The sequence below is a fragment of the Acromyrmex echinatior genome, chromosome 4 (genome assembly GCF_024713525.1).
Source record: "Acromyrmex echinatior isolate Ae372 chromosome 4, ASM2471352v2, whole genome shotgun sequence".
NCBI lineage: Eukaryota > Metazoa > Arthropoda > Insecta > Hymenoptera > Formicidae > Acromyrmex > Acromyrmex echinatior.
In genome coordinates, this window is record NC_141855.1 from 145869 (window position 1) to 168926 (window position 23058).

The window sequence follows — 23058 nt, forward strand, 5'->3', positions numbered from 1 at the left end:
ACGGTGTAAAGGACAACCGTTATGTCTTAATTATATTCTATATTTTACTTGGGTATAATATGTATTAATTCGTTAAATATTAGATGCGCAACTAAGTTCTCGCTGTTATTTTGATGCATTTTCATCAAAATAACAGCGAGAACTTAGTTGCGCACCTAATACATTACAAATACATTACAAATGTCTGATACCTTCTTCAAGTCAGCGTCGGCACCCGTACTTCCACCATGCAACGTCGCGCACACATCGTCGAGGACCAAGAAGAGACCAGGTGGTTTCCTGCCTTCGAGAAGCTCCACCACGATGGCATTATTGAAATAATCTATCGGCGTCCACCTGATGTTCTCGGAAACGTATTCTTCCTGAAACGAAGCAGAATTCGATCCTATGGCATAGAAAACAAAATTACCTCGCGTTAATCAATTGTCTTTATAATAAGAGCAGAGACCAAATTGTCAGATTACTAAAGTAACATTTATTTACTTAGCTTACAAAATGGCATGTTTTGTTATACTCATCCTGATTACGTAATAAGCATCGGTAAGTGTTACAAAACTCGAAGCGCGTCATTGCTTGGATAATTCGGATCGTCGATCTAACTTTCGTGGAAGATATGCGCAGGTTGCAAGATGCTTGCTTGCTCGTTACATCGAAAATACAGGCTTAATTACGTGCCGCTGGTACCGCCGGATATATCGCACACATACAGGCGATTTATACCTCGCTCAGCTCCCGAGGCGATAGAAGGGAAAGGCGATAGTAATAACGTGATTGCCGGCGCTTTTAAAATCGCTTTCCATTTCAGGCCGAGCTAAACCTGAAGGTGTATCTCACCGCCGGCTATATATGATCAACCGGAAACCGGTCGCCGGTTATTTCACAGCCCTTCCCATCCCGATTTCGCCCGGATTTCTGAATATATTTTATTTGTCCCCAACAATCGCATAATCTTATCTCTAGCGAAACGTTGAATGAGAACATATGAGAGGCTTTCCAACGAGACACAGTGATTATTTCATCTTTCGATTACATTATTATCTCATCTTTGTTTAACATTGCTAAACAATAAGGATGTAATAATCCACTGTGTTATATTGTGGGCACTTTCTATTTAGTGACATAAGTCGACATAATTACACATCATTTTGTCTTTCTTGCCATCCTTTGAGTAACAAAGAGTGTTTTCCAGCAAGATTACAATTGATGCTTTCCACATCAAACGACACGCGTACGACACAATAATTATATCATCTTTTTGTTTAATATTGGCAAACAACAAGGATATGTAATGACTCGTATTGTTCGTGTGTTTTACTGGAAAGCATCCAGGGTGACATAGTGAATTAACATTCTTATTGTTTGCCAATGTTAAATAAAGATGAAATGATTACTGTGTGTTAAATTAATAAACTCTCGTATCAACTGTGTCCTTGCCAGAAAATATCCAAGATAGAACGATAATTTTATCGACTTGTATCACCAAATGGAAAGCATCCTGTTATCTATTGGTGATCATTTCATCTTCATTTAACATTGGCAAACAACAAAGATGTAATGATTTCCTATTCACCTGCGTCTCTTGTTTGAAAGAGCATCTATAATCTCTCGATCTCCAGCTTCCTTTACGATACTCGAATTTAACAATACGAAGGTGTACAAACAGTAGACATTGATAATGTAAAAGACGCAGTTAGACGCAGTTGTTCCGCTTCGGAAACAACTGCGTCTTCTTGCCGGAGGCAATCCAATCTTAAGTAAACAATTTTAAAGCTCATCTTCGTGTTCACGAAGGTGTGCGATTCACGGCCAGGTTTTTTTATCCGGTCTAGTTGCAGTCCGATCGCACCGCATCTCATCGCGACACGCCGCGTCGCCGCGGCCTGAGAAGAAGTGGCACGATTTTTTTCGTCGTGGCCTTTACTCGAGTTAACGATTCTTTTTTACGAGGCCTGACCTCTTTACGACGACCGTGGTTCGGACACTAATTTCCGCCGGTCGTTCCTCGGAGGATTGCGCCGCGTAATAGGACTGCTCGAGTAGTCATTGTATTCAAAGTACACAAGCTCGTCGTTCGGAATCAGACAGGCTCACGAAGAGGTCGGCGTGTCCGCACGTTGCGCATGAATTTTTCCCGTGAAACTTCCGTGTTGCAAATAATACATCACCGGACGGAGATCGCTCGAGCAACGCTCGAGTGGTCCACGAATGAATGGTTCGCGTGATGGATAATTAATGCGTGTCAAATTTGGCACGTACGCGATTCTTTCACGTCCTTTCGAAGCAGGTGCTTTCACTCCATGCGCACGGTTCCATGTTATTGTTTTACCTCTGCCGCTTTCGTTCTAGCAGAGTGGTCGAGTGATTTTTTTTTTGTCAAGACAAGTCTGCGCGAATTAAATTATTCTATTAGATGCGCAACTAAGTTCTCGCTGTTATTTTGATGCGCTTTCATCAAAATAACAGCGAGAACTTAGTTGCGCACCTAATAATTACGGATTATAATATAGTGTAAGTACAAATTAATATTAATAATATATTAATGTCGCATGGAAAGATGTTATATACAGGATGGAGCATGAAATGTCATACCATGGTTTAGATATAAAAATGATAAAAAGTTATATAGAATATAAATCACAAAATGTCAAGCAGAACTAACATTAGATATCCGTGTATGAATCTAAATTCTTTATTAAAAAATAAAATTAATTCGATGTTTCGATTTCTCGCTTGTTTCGGCCATCCTCAATAATCATGAAAATATGGCTAAAATTTACATGGAGATTAAAGTGAATATCGTAATCAAGTACATTAAAATAGAACAAATCTCGCTGAGATACGAGTATCAACATTGATAAATTTTTTGAAAAATTAACTGGCAGTGGAATCTCGTCAATTATTAGTAATTGAGTTTGTTAAAAATAAATGCGTGTTAAATATAACATATTTTATACAGAATAATGTACAATTGATTATCAAAGCATGAAAATTGAAAAATTAAATGGTACAATAAATTTTACGCGCCCTTTACTCTTTGAACTTCAAATTGGCGACTTCTCACGCATTTAAGACCGCATGAAAGAAAAAAAAAAAATTAAGACTCACCGCGAACATTTAATTAGCTGCTTTCTCGGCCTCGCGGTGATAATTGCGATAAGCAAATTAGCCGCAACCCGTTGATCACACGCAATTACTTGTCGCGTGCGCGAGCTAATCGCATAAAATACACGCGGTAAACGGAGTCGTGTGTTTCGGTGATGATTACGACCGCACGTAAGTGCCCATTACGCATTCGCGCCAAGTCGTAATAATCTGTTATTTCGCACATCTCTCATTTCGATTCGTGTAACGTAGTGTCATCCGCGGTGTCATTCGCGGTTTTTTTTGTTCCTTCCGCAAGACAGCCGTACGTCCTCTCGTCCATCTCGTTCGGACAAGCGTGACGACCGAAGAAAACACGGGAACTCACGTCGAGCTGAGGAGAAAAAGTTACGGGAGAACAAAGGAGAACGCCCGCGACAGCGAGTTGAAACCTTCATTCGTTCAATCCGCCGACAGTTAATAATCGTATTTTCCATTTGCGTTTGTTTCACGCATCCGCAGCCTTCTCTCGTAATTTCCCCACCGTTTCATCTCCGATATCTCTTTTATATCTTACACGCTTACGTGTTACTTTAAGCGGCGTCTAAGAAGCGGCGAAACAAAATTTCGTTTGTTCTGTACACAAAGAGAAGAAAAAGGAGAGTTTTGTTAACTTTTTGGCATTCGACTCCGACTTACTTACGACTTCGGGCAACGCCGAGCATCAACGACTATTATTTATTATGTATTATTATGTTTTTAAAAGTTTACAAAAAGCAGTGAAATCTCTAAAAATAATCTCTTTAAAAAATAAAAGATATATGTCAAGTGTATAAAAAAAGGATCGATCGAATCGAATATATTCCATTAATTTCCTTCTAAAAAACGATTTTGATGAATAAATAAAAGATACTTTATTAATTAAAAATGTCTTTCGCTTTACTCGAAACTGATAATAGTCTTATATACTAAAAATAGATTGTTAACACATGAATGTAGCAGACTCATATGCAAGGTGTATTTTCTTAAAATACTACATTGCAAAATAAATTTCAATAATTTATAAGTTATATCATCACTTGATTTATTACTCGTTAGAGTCTTCAATATATTAATATAAAGTTGGATTTTATTTCATTCTATATATGCAACATAAGCTTTGATCTAAAAATTAACTAGTAAAATTTTTTGTTTTCAAATACGTAACTTCAAATAAAGAGGAAAAGGATTAAAAACTTACTTTCCTCGTTAATAATTATACACAATGTACTCCATCAATTTCTATTTGATAGCATTTGTTTGTAGACTCAGACATAACAGTTCAAATACACTATTTGTAAAATAGACGAATGTACGTTACGTGTTAATGAATCATTGGATACGTTATCATAAATATACAGATTATAAATTTAATTTAGGCGCAAAAATCTGCATTAACTCTGCGAGTTCGGTCTTTGAATTCGGAGTGAATCGAGCAGCTTGATTGGCTCTAGAAATGTTAATGACGAACGCAGATGAGATGACATGTAGCAGAAAGGTGCGAGTTGCTGAACGATTTTCGAGGTAAAAGAGCAAACGGATGCCTTCGATTTGCAATGCCGAGCGCACCTAATGCAATCAGCCAAATATTTCATAACGCAAGACACGTAAGATAAATTGAAAGGTGACTAAAATGGTCAACTGGATTATAGTGAAGAAAAAACTTGGCGTGCTCTGGTCACATTAATTGCACTTGTTCGAATATATTATCTCATCACAGTATTTGTATTATAAATTAAAATATAAAAATAATAGATATTTATACATAAGTATAATATATAAATATATATGTATACGGTGACATAGTTTGTAGGAGATGAAGAGAAAAACTTTAAATAGTAAGGAAAATTCATTAGCTTAAAAATGAAAATCTTGAAAGAGAGTGGCTCAATTTTTAATCTTTAAGAGTGAGATTTCACTCTTCAGAGTGAGATTCACTTAAAAAGTTTTAGAGAGTAAGTTTTACGCCTTAAAATCTCATTGTAGACGCCGCTTTAGCCGGCCCGACGACACGCTCGATGGATACGTGCTCTGATTTCTGTACGACTTCGCGGAATGCGTCCACGAATGCATTGTCGTGTCGATCTTCGGCGTGGCATCCATTGAGGGTACCAAGGATGCGTCGCGAATGCAGCATGGATGCTTTTGTCTGTGAGCGCGAACGCGAGCAATTTCCGGCTATTTTCTCAAAGCGGATTCCGTTAGACGGGACAATAATTAAAATAGCGCCTCGTTTAACGCACGCACGTGTGAACAATGCCGCACGCAAGGATATGTCGACCCGCATCCTATATCTTGTTCTCAGCTGTTATTCTATTTATTTTATAAGAATAATTTTGCTTCGAGCTTTCAGTGAAAAGTTTCCGATGTTTGTTAGCTTTTCACGAGAGTAATCGCTCTCGTGAAAAAAAAGAGTTCCTAGTTGAAACAAGAGTTGTTAATTTTTATCATGAACTTAATACAAAAATTTAGAAAGTAGTCTTGTATTAATTCATCGAAACCAAATAATTAATAAATTTATATTGTATATTGTACTTTTATTAATATTTTTTAATTTCAATACCGGTCTCTTCGATTATATTATCTCACATTCCAGAAACACTCTAATTTTTACACTTTTACGAGAACAAATGCCTGTTGCACACGCCACTCACACACTTGTTTCTAATTAACATTAATGATCTAAAAAAAAAGGTCGCGATGAGTAAACTAATTAGATCGGGAGTCACAAATGCCTCTCATGGGAAACTGCGCTTCATTGTTGCCGGAATTGCCGGGTTTGGCGAGAGGAGAAGGGTGCGTATAAAAACGTAGATAATAGAAAAGATGGATGTGTGTATTCTGGGTTAACGGCGGTGAAAATAAAGAAAGAAGCTCCGTCTCGATTTTGCGAGAAATCGCCGGATTCGTGTGACAGTTAGATGTCAAACGTCAATTACCATTCTCATGCACCTAAATTCTTTTGTTGCTTAACAAAATTCTTCCTGTATTAAAAAAAAAACACATAAAAACTATAACTGTGCATATAACTATAATTTATATTTGTATACGTCAAATATTTTAGTTCATCAAATGAAGCACAAATTTTTCATACCGGTTAATTCTGCGGTGAAGCATTAGAAAGAATTTTGGATGACAAAGAATAAATTATTTTAAACTTTGACGAGAAATTTCGCCTAATTATTGTTATATAAGAAGAGACTAGGATTCTATATATATTTTTAAATAAAAATTATATTTCAACTAACGAACACCGGCATCGTACAAAAGAAAGTTTACAATGAAGTTAAAACTACAAAGAAGATATCGAGATACGCATCAGAGTACAGAGTATAATTACGTATCACTTTAATTTTAGAGAGTCTTCATTGTTTCGTACTAGAATATAAAGCTAACTGTATTCTAACTGTTATCGCGACGCGCATCGAGAACGCAAAAGATGTCATCTTGATATATCCGCGAGAAATTCAATGGTCACGTCGTTGTTGCGACAATGTTGACTTTATTACGAAGTACGCGACCATTACATTAATCGCGTAGACAGACGGAGTTAATCTAAAAGTACTAACGGCAACAACTTCCTCACAACATTCAAGCAAAACGCAATTCAATTTGCAAGCGCAATTCTTGTAACACTGCACTTATATATCGTATAAAATTATTTATCTGAAAAGTACGAGTAAGTAGGGGAGACCGGGGCTAGTAGACTCATTTTTCAGTTTCGAATTTTTACAGACAAAATTAAGAGACTTATCGAAAAAATGAATTCTACACCAGTTACTACATACATTTGATTATCTAATAATATTTTAATAATAAGGGGAAACTGATAACTATAATATGAAAAAAAATGCTTTGGCGATGATAACGGCATACATTTCCTAGATGTTAAATTAATGAGACAGGAAGGAAATATCATCTTCGATATTTATAAAAAACCTACCAATTCTGGGAGATATCTTAATTATTTTTCGAATCATCCGTTAGAACACAAAAGGAGAGTTATTATTGAGCAATTTGATAGAATTCTATTCTTATCCCATCCTAAATTTCATGAAAAAAACATCTCTGAATTAATTCACACGTTTCTAAGTAATGGTTATCCTTTAAAGTTTATATTTTCTACAATAAATAATAGAATTAAAACGTCGGAAAACAGAACTAATTTAGATCAAAATCGTAAAGAAATTAATAATGAATGTGACTCTAATGTTACTTCAAAAAAATTTTTCACGATACCATATTTGGGCAAAGTTTCGGAAAAATTTAAAAAACTTTCACATGTGTACGGTTTTAATATAGCTTATAAACCTATGAATAAATTGAATACATTTATTAAGACAGGAAAGGATTCTTTGCCTAAGGATGACCAATGCGGAGTAGTTTATAAAATTAATTGCTTAAACTGTGAATCGTCTTATGTTGGCCAAACTAAAAGGAAATTAAAAACTCGGATTAAAGAACATAAGGCCGATATAAGAAAACCTTCTTCCGAAATTTCTGTGGTTTCACGTCACCGTATGAATGAGATGCATGAATTAGATTGGGATAATATAAGAATTTTAGATATAGAACAATCTTTAGCGAAAAGAAGAATTTCGGAAATGATACATATAAAAAGACAAACAAGTGGTATCAATAAGCAAAGTGACACGGAAGGTTTGCCTGAGGTTTATTTTCCTCTTCTAAAGAAGGATGTCTCTTTCCGTTAATAAACAATTCTAGAACTTTCTAAAAATTTTTGACTCAGATATATAAATAGTGGTAAAATATATGATAGGACAAATAACAACACATAATGTCACGACAAAATTCTAACTGTGTAAAAGAAATACTCGAGATTCATCGTTTGGTTTTTTTGCTGTAAAACAGAATCTGGAAATTCTTGTTCTACACTTTTCTTGATATGACAATTGACGTTGTAACATTACTGTATGAAGCATCTTCACATATAAAAGAACATGTTTATTTAATTACAACTCTCGACTGTTGAATTTAATGTCAACTAGATGTAACTCTGCGTTTTAAGAATATTATTGAATTACTGAAGATGGCCAGATTGTGGCCGAAACGTTTAATGTTTTAATTAATGTAATAATAATTAAATATCACAAACTATAACTTGTGCTGTGGTTTTTTATGCTCTTATTTTTTATATGTGTTAATATTAGAACCACGTTAGTTTCAAGAAAAAAAATGCATTTTTCTAATGTATTTCATCTGATTCAACTAGCCTCGGGAACGGGATAATTCGACTAAGATTATTAAAATAAAGATTAATGTACATTTTAAGCTACATCTTTGGCTACAAATTAATAAAACTTTTATAAAAATATATTTTAAACACAAACATTCGCTTCGCAGGGCAAACAATATTTCTTTTTGCAAAATTTGTTCATTTCGTGCAAAAACATGTCGAAGTTTTCATGCCTAGTTTTCGAGATTGTACACGAGGGAACTAAACTTATAACGTTTACCACTGAGGAAAATCTCTTTAAAGGAATAAAAGAGTAAATATTATTTTGAGTAAATATTATTTTGAGTAAATATCATAAGAGTCATCATTAAATGAGTCATACAGTTCCATGCTGTGGTTAGTCTACTATCTCCATCCGTTCATTTTTTAAAAACATTAACGATAACAGAGACACATAAACAAAAAAAATTTGTTGGACTTTATTAAGTAAGAACTATACTTACTAAGTAGAAATCAAATATCTCAGACAATCCTACACGATAGTAAAACAAAAACTAAGAATAAAAATATTTACTTAAGTGTACAATATATTTTTTAACATACCCTACATTCGACTGACCCCAGTCTCCCCTAACATAGAAATATAAAAGTATCTTTTCAAGGGAAAAAGAACAGCTTAAATTGATTCTACGTTAACAGATTGACCTTGTTTGCGGGAGTAGATGTGTATGTTTGACAGGTGTGTTTCCGCGATCCGCCAAGCCACGTGCGCTGCGAAAAGGATTTAAAAGCCACCGACGAAGAGATACGCGACCAATCGAGAATCCCGAAGTGCGAGGAGTGGTGGAAGCCGCACGTGGGAAGAACAAGAGAGAAAGAGAGAAGGCGATCGCTTCACTTAGCTATTTCATTACCTTCACTCGATCCTTGGCCGCAGTGCACACGGAGCTGTGATCACGTTTTGTTCCTCGCCGCGAATGGTACCGATCGGCGCGATCCTCGCGCGCACGCGGACGAATGGACCGCGCGTTACATAATAAAAAGACCGAGTGATCCACTTTCCGAGGAAGAGCAACGATCGCGGATTTTTCGTGGAAAAAAAAAACGCCAAGGACGATCGTACAGAGGAGCGCTGGATCCAAGGAGATCGTATGTTCGCGTTACTTCGTGAGTTCAGTTTCAAGTACGGTTCAGAATACGTCCTTTTAGTATCTAGCATTTCAGCTAATAAGCTGACGTTATTTCTCATCTGTTTGATGTTAAATGACATCAAAGATGTTGTTACAAATACCGTCAACTTCCCAAGAGACACCGAGTCAAGAGAAAGTCAAAATTACTTTATTATTTTGACATCATGAAAGTCAAAATAATGATTTTTAAAAATCATTATTTTTTTTTTTTTTTTTTTTTTTAATTTGACTGGGTTTATTGATGTTAAGAAAAATAAAGATAAAGTCATTTTGATGTCTTGTTGACTTTTATGTGTACGTTCCCTTAGTTTGCTGCATTTGTGTCAACAATTATTTTATGTGTTGAAACAACAGTTGATTAATATTCATTTTCCATTATTACTATTATTGACTGAGAAGTAGTCGCATTGCTTTCAATGAAACGCCTCTTAACTGTAAATACATATATATAAACAGTAACAGTTTCTCACAATTTGCTACGGTTGAAAACGAGATAGTTTCTGCGATTTACGTCCGCCTGGCAAATTTCGCAACGACGGTCGCAACGATCAATTTAAATAGCAAAGAGACAAGGCAAGGAAGATTCGTCATGTACAATGACGTTCGGATATGGAAGTGGCGGCATTCAGATTTTATCGTCGCGGTTATCCCCGCTATTGCGCTCGTAAAGTCAGAGAACTTAAATCTCATTTTTCACGTACGTAGCGTGACAGGTGATCTGTAAGGATACGGTTGCGGACTGTTTAGGACGCGACAAATAGTCGGCGAAATGGAAACTTACAGCGTCTATTCGTCGCCTCTGAAATACGACCGTTATTAACGACTCTCTTGATTGTGGGAATATACAATTCTCGAATTAAATCTCGTAATTACGAAACTTATCATAAGATATCTTGTGAGATATTTCATAAAAAGTCAAAATAAAAAAAGGAAAAAATAATCGATAAAATGGAATATCAAGTGTCATAAAAGTGTCGACACTTTTGATTGCGGAAATTTACAATTCTCTAATTAAATCTCATAATTACAAGAGTATCGCAGGAAATATCTTATAAGATATTTCGTGAAAAGTTAAAATAAAAAAAAAATAATGAGACGATTTTAAAAATTAATCTAATAAAGCGCCTATGTGAATTGCGATCTTGATATCAAGTATCGTGTAAGTCGATATTCATTTATATAGAGATACTTTGCAATTGTCAGATGCGTGCTAGATTAAACCGCTCGCTATCCGCCAATATTCTTTAATGAAACTTAATTGCCGTACGCCGCGTTGTGAAACACCATCGCGACTGTAGTTCGAACAAAGAACAGCCACAAAGTCGTAATCGAACGAGCCTCATAAACGTTCACGAAGTGCGCTTACCGCTCTTAACCATTCTCGACAAGCTTGATTAACGTTAGAAAAATGATGAGAGTACGGATGAGAATAATCGGAGCGAGAGAAACACAAGTCGCTCCGCCTTCGGCACTGATTAATCGCTTTCGAATCGTTTTTGAAATTTCCTTCTTCTCTAGAACAGTTTCCTTGGCCTTCCATACAATGTACGGAGGGAAGAAAAGCATCCCATATAACACAAAGGTTTGTAGAACATTATTGCAACGTTACAATGGTTGCGTTCAGAGAAAGCAGTTAATGTAATCGTTGTAAAATTTTTTAATATGATTGGTCTTGCTCTTAGTTTCTATCTCACTGAATCTAAATGTATAAACTAATCATATTAAAGAATTTTACAACAGTTGCAAAGCTGCTTTCTCTGCTGAACACACATATTGCTACAATATTGCTGGAATAATTTGCGCTGTATGGAATACGAGGCTGACTTTTAGCGAATTTAAATGGATACATTCAATGCACCTTAAAGCCGTGGTATACTAATTTTTATATAAAAGTAAAATGGAAACATATCAAATTACAAAATACAGGTTTTACTTAACATTAAAATCTATTGAGGATTTTATGGTTTAATCCTTTTTTAAGCCATCGTACACAAATTGACGTAAAAAATGTATTTAATATAAAAACGGATTAAACCGTGAGATCCTCAATACATTTTATCATGCTGCTAAATAAAATCTGTGTTTTATAATTCGAAATATTTTCACTTTACTTTTACACGGATTAAATCAGTGTATAACAGCTTTAATATTCGCCAGTGCACACTAATGCGTCCAATCGAATTCGCTATTTGACTCGAGCGCGAGCGAAAAAGTGCGATTACGTAAAGGGCCAATTAACTCTTGAGCGACCGCTCGTTTTCGTGTCCGCTGCGGGACACAATCGTGATCGATTTATCAAAGCGGCCTCGCGATGACTCGCGCGTTTTCAGACAGGAGATCATTTCCTGCGCGGCGAACGGAAGGAGAAAAGGCGCAGTGCTCTAGTTGCGGATTTTTTTTTTATTTTTCAGTGAGCGGCACGTAACACTTTTATTTTAACAAAACGCAGCCGTCGACATTCGCGGACAAGCGCCGAATAATGATCGTCAATTATCGCTTTACGCGTCATACGGTCGACTATACTATTTCTGTTTGCCGTTGTGTAATTCTTCCTCCTTGTCGGGATTTCGTAATGTGCGTCCAAGAGGCGAGGAAAGAAAGAACGATGCCGTTTTGCTATTTCAAAAAGGGATTATAAATATAATATTCGATAAAGAGAAATAAGGGATCTAAACGGGCAAGCTGGATTTTAACTACTTATAATTCAATGTGAATTTATATATAATGTATCTCCAATTTTGTAAAATTTAATCATTATTAAGATTCTTTCTAATTGTAAGATGTCTATTAGCATCGATATTATTAAATTGCTTGTCAATTTAATTTGTAATATATAATAGAGATGAGGAAAGAAAGAACGATGCTATTTTGCTATTTCAAAAAGGGATTATAAATATAATATGCGATAAAGAGAAATAAGGGATCTAAACGGGCAAGCTGGATTTTAACTACTTATAATTCAATGTGAATTTATATATAATGTATCTCCAATTTTGTAAAATTTAATCATTATTAAGATTCTTTCTAATTGTAAGATGTCTATGAGCATCGATATTATTAAATTGCTTGTCAATTTAATTTGTAATATATAATATATTTGTAATATATAATAGAGACGAGGAAAGAAAGAACGATGCTGTTTTGCTATTTCAAAAAGGGATTATAAATATAATATTCGATAAAGAGAAATAAGGGATCTAAACGGGCAAGCTGGATTTTAACTACTTATAATTCAATGTGAATTTATATATAATGTATCTCCAATTTTGTAAAATTTAATCATTATTAAGATTCTTTCTAATTGTAAGATGTCTATGAGCATCGATATTATTAAATTGCTTGTCAATTTAATTTGTAATATATAATATATTTGTAATATATAATAGAGACGAGGAAAGAAAGAACGATGCTGTTTTGCTATTTCAAAAAGGGATTATAAATATAATATTCGATAAAGAGAAATAAGGGATCTAAACGGGCAAGCTGGATTTTAACTACTTATAATTCAATGTGAATTTATATATAATGTATCTCCAATTTTGTAAAATTTAATCATTATTAAGATTCTTTCTAATTGTAAGATGTCTATGAGCATCGATATTATTAAATTGCTTGTCAATTTAATTTGTAATATTATTGGTTTAATTTTGTTAGAATTGCGTTTGAAAATTAAATTCGGCGCGCAGTTTGCAGGATTGGATGTGAGTGTATAAATTCACACCGAATTATTTAAGCACTAAAGATTCAGCTTATTGTTTAGAGCCTTTATTTTCTGTTTGCTGTGTATTTACACTACAGTCTTAAAAGGTACTTTATTTATTATTGTGAAATAATGTTGATCTAACAGGTAACGTTTGTACGCTTGAAAGTCTCGAAATGATTTCAGATCTCGAGAGATATTTTTCGCGATACGGGGATTGTTTAAAAATAAATACACTTGTACCCGTTTTCACCACAGATTGGTAGATTAATTTTATTCTCAGTTTATATAACTCGCTCTTCATCCTTTTTTTTTTAATTCTTTGACTTAGAAAATACTGAAGAGTTAGTTAGAACCGAGATTAAAATTAAAGTAAATTGGTAAAGAAAGAGGCTTTAGACAATATCCTAGAGGCGAATCCCTCCGGGCCTTGACCACACACTCTCACTTTCATTTCTGGTGTGAATTTAATTGCACCTCCGCCTTCCTCGCCCGAGCCGATCGACGATCGGGGAACGATAACGCGGTCCGCGAGTATTTACGTAAGAACTTCAAGTGCCCGTAAGTATGGCGTGGGAGTCGACCAGTTCGCATGCAACCGGCAGCGTTTCCTCGACTTTCTAAGTTCCGATACCTCGTTGACCATCACCGTTGTCTGCTGTGCGTGACTTAACGTCGGCGATATGATCGAGGAGAATTTTATCGAGTAGTTTTTCCAATAATCTCGAGTCCATCTCGAATCGGCCACTTTCTAGGAATCTCCGTGTCGCGAAAAATATCTTTGAACATCTAAAACGGCATTTATCCTTTACAATCTGAAAGAATGCAAACCGACATCTCGACTTTCAATCGTACATTGATCTCATTGCTGTCCGCGCACGATTACGAATACTAATTAATAGTGAAACCGTCGAGCACACATCATCGATTTCGCCTTCTTACAACTCAATTCCTTTAATTACAAGCGGACTCCTTTGTTTTATTGTAGATGCAATGTATCGTGATATATTGCGATGTCATAAATTTTTCATCGCGAGCAGAACAATATAAAGGTTAATTAAAAACTTGCCGATATAATATCCAATACGTCAGTATTCTCTCAGTAAGAAATTCAACGAATAATTTATGTCATAATAAATATTTATAATGGGTTATCATGCGTATAATTGTAGTGATATCGTATATGTATATATAATATATAATTGTAATATCTTATATATATACATACAATAGCTATACGTAAAATGCACACATCACTATTTCATTTTTATACTTTCGAAACATACAAATATTTCTTCTCGAGTATTCTTCTCGTTTACTTCTTCATAGATCACGCTACTCCTTAAGGATGTATTGTACTTATTATTTAATAAAACGAAAAACTTTGGAAAAATTTACAGATTTTTCTATATTCTATAATATTTGAAAGTAACACAAAAAATTTGGCGACGATTCAGAACTTATTGTTAGATAAAACATTATTTTAATAAGAAGTAGATAGTTTTTAAAAAATAATCAAAGATAAAATGAGAAAATTTTTTTATTCACTATAAAATTGTATTGTTAAATATAATTACTTATTGTTGTGTTTCATACGTACGTATACAACATTCATATTTTTATAAAGGAAGATATAAATTTTCAATTTCAGTGACTTTTGATAGAGACGATACATCCTTAAGTATTGAAATTCTTCTTATTGTTAAACATTTTTCGCGCGAATATAACTGTATCGGCTACTATGAATCCCTCTTTCCATTCAAATTATTCGTTTCAGTCTCGTCTTGTACGCACGGAGGCTGCGACAATAAATTTTCCTCGTCCTACTTCGCCGCCGTTTCGTCTTCATTCGCTCACGAGATCTACATACGGTGGCGGATACGCGACGCGACTCGTAGATACCTTGTATGCCCAGCATACGACCGGTTTTTTACCATTTTCGACGAAAAATCGGCTGCCATCATTCTGCGTGCGAACTAGTTCTAACTTTGCCCCGCATTTTGCGCGACGCTGTTCCGGATGGGGGAATTTTACGCGTTAAAATTCGATCCCAGTTCGCGATTGATGGATGGTCTTCCGCTTTTTAGCTAGACGTTCATTAATTACAACTGGAAACACAATGGGCGATGAATAACAAATCTAGGCACGTATTATGGAATTGTACGGGGAATGGATTCCGACCGAAATTATTTCATTTTCTCGATAAAACACAATAGAAAACGAAGAAATAAATGAACAATTCTGATCGGGGGAGGGAAATCCATTCCGAATAATCCTGTAATACGTGCCTTGTTCTATTTAAACGAACTCGCCCACGATTAGCGATAGAGCGGCATAGATCCATCGTTCCATTTGCGCGATACTTTACGATCGATATAAAACTTGCAAGTAGCTCTTCAAGTCCGGACCGGCAAAGAATTTTCACGCGGCATAAAGAAAATTTATTCTGTCGTTAAAGTTTGAAACTTGCCGAGTCTCTTCGCGTGCCAACTATTCCACTTAAAAAATTGTTCGGGGCTACAGTGATATCTGATTATCAACAATAAAGGTGATATTTCTCTGGGGTTTAATTATCTTAAAGTGGTCATTAACGTTCAGAAGAAATTCATCAAACTTTGCTATTTCCTGTTCTTTCTTCCTAGCGGAAATTCTGAAGATGTTCCAACGATTAAGGGGAAACCGCGTAATTTCGATTATTCTCCAACCGCAATGAAAGACTCGATCGAGTCTGTAACTTTCTCGAAAATTAAGCATATTTACTTGGACTTTCTGAGTCTTCGCGAAAGATATAGGAAGTAAAAATGATAAGCGTTCACACAGAGTACAATTAGACAATCGAGATGTACAACTCGGCTTTCTAAATAAAAATTTGTGGTAAACTCGAATACACAGAAAAAGCTGTAGAAATTCGACGACGTGCAGAGAGATTTTTATTAACTAGCCAGTTAAGTTACACGAGAGGAAAATGATTTGTTAAAATAATTAAAACTCTCATTGATTCAGCAAATTTACAGCCGTGATATACAGCCAATTTTTTATGTTAAAGTAACAAAGACGTACGGCTGAATAAAATTAGCGATTATAAACAGTAATGTTTGTTATACTAGCACAGTAAATTTGTCAATGCAGCAAAGATCCTTTTTATGAAAATTAATTCAACATATAGATGAAAATTTTTAACAAAACATGCAGTCTGAAATGGCGCGTGCTTTTGCTGCTGTAATGAAGAAAACTTGTTAGTGGCAATTTTTATCGTAGCAAAGAATTAACTGAATGAGCATACTGATAATTTCTTACAGACACATCATTTCTTTCAACTATCAAATCTTCTTATTGTTAATTATAAATATCGAATTCGCACGCGGCAAACTATAGCTTCGTTGATCTATTTATTTTCTTGTAACGATGTTGTAATTCGGTAAGTAACACCGTCAAGTCGTTCCGAATTGCGTCATGATGGATGAGAGAGGAAAATTGCTGGTTAGCGAGGGGAAAAAATGTACGCGTGTAAAATGCACCGCGACGGTGACGTCGACGCGAAATGTCAGGGTGCGCGATTCGGTAAAACGCTGCGCTGCCTGGTGAGAACCGCCGCTTGACAGGTCGGCTCCCCACGTGGAGAGTCGCACGCTCCGCTTCATCGAGCATTCGGTCGAGCACGTTCACCAGGGCAACGATTGCACTTGCACTTTTTAAGAGAACCTGTTCACCGCACCGGAGCCACACCCACGGTGTACCGAGGGACGCGAATCGACGAGGTGGAAACGTAGATCTCGCGAGAGAGAAACGCGTCCGGGAAAGAAGGGATCTGTCTGTTACATCGTACGCGTTACATTGTAACTTCTGCTGGGCGAAAACGGTAATATGAGATCGCCGGACGAGCACTTGTGTCCGGTACGTATCGCACTCGCTTCGTTGTAAATACAATAATCTGTTTTGTGAAAACCGGTTTGATAACGTTCATCCGTATCCTCATTTCACTCGTCCTTTACTCGTCGTATTCTGAAATGTTTTGCTTTCTCGATGTAGAGCGATCGAATTGCTCAACGTTATTATAATACAATACGCGGGTTAGATCGTTGCTTCTTGAATTTGTATCGAACGTTTGTCTTACTTTCGAGATATTATTTCTACTTTTAAGACCTTTCACTGATTGTAAAACGTGATCTAGAAAGTATACAGTTTCAGAAATTCTTAGAGATTTTCTAACTGCGGAGAAACATTCTTGATCGGATTGGCTACGATTAGCACTTCGGTTAAATCGCTTTCGTAATCCAGTTATAATATTATTCTGTATCGTATATGCGTTGTAACTTTTCTTAGTCGACTGGCCGCCGCTAGATTGCACGATAATTATTTTTGTATTTTATAATTTCTTATAAAAAACGATAGAGTTATATACATATATGTTTTTTTTAGAAATTTTTACTGACAATGAGATTATATCAAAAAAAATTAAGAGGCTAGTGGAGAAAGTAGTGAATAAAACCGAAAGAATTTCCAACGATTCGCTACAGGACAGGAATGGAAAAAGATTGTAATTATTCGGTCGGCACGGATACTGTCACGGTCGAAAGAAAAAAAGAGAGACAATTTTATTCGCTCTTTAGGAACGTAATTTTTACTACAATCGCGAATTGACGAGCGCTAGAATTGATTGTTGACAAATACGATAGATTCGCCAATCGTGTTTTTTCATGCTTGAATGAAACCTCGTAAATTTTCCTCGTAAATTTTCGTACAATATTGACAATATAATTCATAATTTGATTCATATAGTAGATATAGAAGTGGATTTCAGCAGTCATTCTAATTGGAGAATACACTTTTTTAATAACGTCAGTAAAACAGAAAGGAGATTTTCGGATAAAGTGAATTCTAATATCGCAAAGTTCAATTTTTTTATACCGTAAGTGTGCGAGGGAAGATCTCGTGTATTTTGCATTTAAAATATGATATTGACAAAATTATATTTTCCACAATTTATATAAAGGCAGTTAGAAAAATACTTATTCGAAAAATAATTGGTGTAAAACAGACGACTTTAGAATCCCTTTAATTCTCAAAATAAAATAATGCAGGTGAAAACAATGGCTCATAGTTCACCCCTCGTATCTTGCAAAATGTGAAACCTCATGAAAGCAGTCTTCCGTAAGCGAAAGAAATATATATACATCTCGGAATAAAATCCACTGTGGATTGACCGGGAAACGCCAAAGAATTAATAATAATTAAGCTATAAATAACTAGAGAGGAGAAGGACCTGACAGTTGCATAAGCATTGTGAAATAAGGTTGAATGGCTTTTTGCCACGCCATTCAACCTTGCACCTCGCACCTCGATTGTGTGCAAGGTGAGTGTATTATCCGGGGAAATAATCTCTCGATCCCGTTCAATTATTGCACCATCATTGGAGAGGAGAGCTGGATGCTTATTGGAACGTATCGTCGTACCCGGCGGGCAATTATCATTTCGCGGTTAAACTAGCGTACAATTTATAGAAACGGTGAGATGATTTCATCCCAACGTCAAACGCTAGGATTCATTTCCAGCTCAACATTCGTCGACGTTGCACAAAGCATTAGAGATACAATGCCCGTCGCGTTTTGTACTCGGCAAATCGCCGGACGGATATCGATCCGCTCCGAATCGAGCGTTGTTGGACGAACAAAAGATCGGTAGATCGGGAAATTATCGGGAACGCGCGAAACTATGAAGCGGCAAAAGTGTAACGAGTCGTTATTCGGTTTTGATTCGCCACTTTTCTCTTCGCGCTCTCTTCTTAAGAATTTATGCCTCGCAACATTAACGGCAAGGTCTGGCTGGAAACGCACACACATATATATATACCGAGAAAATTGTACTTGCCGATTGTAGAGCAATTGTCTTCGAATGCATTCCTGAATACGCGTGCCTTACGTAAGGAAAACAAGAGAAATTGTATCATTTTGTCCGCCGGGCGGACCGCTCGAGTAAAACTTTCACCACGTTTACTGCTAACGTGCTCGTTACTCGGCGTGGTCGAGCACGTCGTCCCGTTATCTCGTCGTGGCTTCCTGTCACGGTTTTTCGGCGAGTGAAGAAAAAACGCCCCGTGAAATTGTTGAAACCGAATATTCTAATCATCGAAAAACGTAATACCTAGCCGCTCACGCAATCGACCTGATTACACGGATATCCTGTTTCACACAACGATTAATCGCAGGTTATTAATTTCCGGTCTGACGATTTCAATTGGAGACACATACATTGTGCGTCTTATATAAGCGTCACATATATTCTTATATGCGTTGACCAACCGCAACGTTTTCTACAATTTCTCTTTGGCTGTCAAGCTGTATGCTTTAATTACAAAATACGCTTTAATTACGAACGTAGAGAGATGATTAATCAGGACGAAAAGAATTTTACAGAAATTTTGTGGAAAGAGAAAAGGAAAACGTTGAAAAATGTTGACGGAATTAAAGCCAGAAGCACATAGAAAAATGTAAGATAGTAAGCAGTAAATGAGTTAGCAATAGAGAACGTAAGATAATAATTTTATGTTTTTTACTGTGAAGTTGACTGATTTATGCACAGCTTACTACTTATGTCTTATTATTTTACGTCTTTGTATATGCCATGAACTTTAAATTTTAAATACACTGAAAAAAAAATATTAAATTTTAATAAATATTTGTTTCTAAGTCAATATTTAGTAAGCGTAAACATGTATTTATTTTAGGAAAACAATTAATTTAACTATTTAACATTTTTTAAGTAAATTTATTTACTTACAATTAGTAATATTCAAAGAAATATGTATGAGACATTTTTTCAATACATTTTTTTTCCAATACAAGAGTCATGGCATAAACCTAAGTAATATCCAACAACCGATATTAATAGAAAAACCTAAGCAGTACAAGGAAATCAACATGTTGAATCGCTGCTGTTATTATATATAGCCTTACGGTCTCTATTATGATTGGCTAATTCACTTACTGCTTAAGTTTCTTGTACGAACAAAGCCGCAGTGGACATTTTCTTCTCATATAGAGAAAACAATCTTTCCAGGATGTCGCGAAGAATTAGCGTTTGCGCCACGGTGCTGCTCGTCCTATTCGAGTTGACCACGTCGGCCATGGTCCTGCCGAGACCACCTTCGTCACCTAATCATATCCATCAGGATCAGGAACTATCCGCGCGCAAATCCATCGAGGGCAAATCCCTGCACGGCGTCCCGCGGAACACCAATGTGGAGAGACCAGATACCGAGGACTACAGGTATCGATTCGCCAGCGACCGGCATTCATTCAATGCGACTTTTTCCGCGCTATTTTTTTCATATCGCCGACCGGTGTCGATATTATATTCCATGGCCATCGCACGTTGCACGTTGGCAATTCACTTTCATTTCGCGTTTAGAATTGCGAACTCGTTCGAAGTGATCAATTGGTCCGTCAATTGTTATCGCTTGATCAATCTTGAATCGAGCACTGTTAGATATTAAAGGAGAAACTCAATTCCTTGAGTTGAATAAGATTTGATTATTTTTAACTTTTACGTGGGTTAAAATGCAAAATCAATTCGTTTCTGTAGTTATAGTGTAGTTATTGCAAAATAAATAAACATCGTATATTAACTTAGTGAATAATAAATTAGATTTGATCAAACTTTTAATATATTTTCTTGAGTTAAATTGTTTTAGTCAAATTAACGACATTGAGTAGAATCAGTGGCGATACTGTAGGTATGATAAGAAATAATTCAAATAGGGTATAATCTGACATTATAAAATTAACCGTGAAATGTATTTTAAAATAATAAAACTTTCTTCGTTAAAATTTTATGAATTTTACGAATTAATCGCGAATGCGATTTTACTTATAATGCCAAATTTTATTGTACGAGTTCCAAGCCTTTGATTAATGCGCAAAATATTAACGGATGGCCAATGATGGTAGCTACTTATTCCACTCTAGTTAACGGCTTCTTCTCGGGAAACTCTCTCGAAACTGACTCATCGTGATTACGAAACGATATTTACTTCGGGTCTCGCAATTTTAAATCGCTCGAACAAAAGAGGAAAACTCTGCCTGAAACACCATTCTTTCCCACCGACGGAAAGCGGCCCAATTAGCGCGAATGAAAAGCCGTTCTTCAGCGCACGAGAAACGTGAGAAATCCAAGCGGGTAATTGCTCCTGTGTAATTTCAACGATGGCAGATTTACGTGACCACAATTCGTATCTTCAGACACGCTGGGCGCAACCGGTAATTTTGAAAGCAAAATAGTAAGCGCGATTAAAGGTACCGATTGTCTCTCGATTCTCTTCTTCGTGCGGCCGCGATCGCTGCGGTTTAATAATCGCGAATATCCGCGAGTTTGGGCAGAAAGGCATTTCTCAACAGTGACACCTGTAATCGCGATCGGATTAACCTCGTAATATCGTGAAAATAAAAAAGCAATCTCTCGCTCGATCTCTACCGTTAATATCCGATTAGCTATGCTATTTCTATCTGCTACTCATACCGTGTATTTACGGTTAATTATCCAGCATCTCAAAGTTTCATCCGTTCGATATCAATTTTCATTCTGTATATTAGCAAAAAGCTATAATCTACATGAAATTAAGTAAAATTGAGTTTCTTCTCTCTTCGCAGACTCTTCGAGATTGAGCTGCAGGGCGCGGACGAGATGGACGCCGCAAATTTGCAGAGTCTGATGCGAACGATGTTGAAGGAGGAGCAACGCGTCTCTGCGGAGCGAACCCCGAACGGCTACCCGAATCCCGAGGTGATTCCGCATTCTATTCTTGGTGTGCGAGATATGGGTCCAAGTCCGAATTATCGTCTGGACACCTTCGATAACGACAAACGTCCATCGTTGAATCCGCCAAAGCTGCCGAGTCTTAACGAGAAGTTGTACTATTTGAAGAGTGGCCGGCCCAAGGTCTACGTGAACGTGCGAGGACACAGCGGCTCCTTCCGCAAGGATATCAACGCCTCGTCCACGGCGACCCCGAGCGAAGGTGCGGTGGGATACCTCAGGGTCACGCGACCTTTTGAGAGGCAGACCGACTGGAAGACGCGGGACAAGAAGACTCGACCACCCAAGAAATTCGATCGTCGCGTTGACGGTATTGTTCTGAGAAATGATGAAATCGGTAAGAATGATCAAACAACGTTTTATGGAGCGGATGAACCGTCGACCACGGAGAATTCCATGGTCACATCCAGCGAACTACCTAAACAGATACCCGCACCGCCCAGCAAAGTCTATGGACGGATCCTGATGGCGCAGACCACGCCTGTGCAGAGGTATGCACTTAGGAGGACAGATATCCTGCCAGGATACGGTTTCGAAGAATAAAATCAAATATCTCTGTAAAACGAAAAAATTAACTTCCTCGAAAAGTACGAACTTCGCGACTCTGAAGACTTTTTTTTTTATTCATATTATACTTAATTCATTCTTATTTTAAAGTACGAAAAAGAAGATTGATTTGATGACTTGTTTTGAAACAAAATATTAATCCGTTTAATTAACATAATTGTATTAACGTAATTAATTATATTAATTACACAATAGTCATTAACATTGATTTATTCAAATCTTTCTTTTTTCAAATCATGAATTTTATATATATATAATTTGTATTTTACTTATCGTATATTACTTATCGTAAACGTTATACGAATAGCAAAATTTTTATGTTTTTTATAGAATGATATTTTGTAAACGTCACAAATTTTAAATATCTCGTTGAGGAGTTAACTGTGATTACATTAAAAATATTACTTCATCTTTTTGTGAAGTAAATGCTCTGTTTTCAGTATTTTCAGAATTCGATATAATTAATAGAGTTC

The 23058-nt window shown here is 36.2% G+C and overlaps 2 protein-coding genes across 4 annotated transcripts in view; one reads left to right on the forward strand and one right to left on the reverse strand.

Annotated features, from left to right (window-relative positions):
- LOC105147580 (unconventional myosin-Ie) overlaps positions 1-23058 on the reverse strand; it is a 41303-nt gene that overhangs the window by 6615 nt on the left and 11630 nt on the right. The window contains exon 11 of the mRNA XM_011058702.2: positions 192-362. Within this exon, the coding sequence (XP_011057004.2) occupies positions 192-362 (171 nt within the window). The remainder of the gene's footprint in view (positions 1-191; positions 363-23058) is intronic.
- LOC105147579 (uncharacterized) lies at positions 6959-22687 on the forward strand. Of its 3 annotated transcripts, XM_087404959.1 has the most exons (4): positions 6959-9484; positions 11026-11089; positions 20264-20473; positions 21853-22687. In XM_087404959.1, the coding sequence occupies exons 1-4, from the start codon at positions 9469-9471 to the stop codon at positions 22559-22561; spliced, it is 999 nt and encodes a 332-aa protein (XP_087261085.1). In that variant the 5' UTR covers positions 6959-9468; the 3' UTR covers positions 22562-22687. The 3 variants fall into 3 exon arrangements, with proteins under 3 accessions (XP_087261085.1, XP_011056999.1, XP_011057000.1); XM_011058697.2 differs by lacking the exon at positions 11026-11089 and having other exon boundaries at positions 6959-9500; XM_011058698.2 differs by lacking the exon at positions 11026-11089.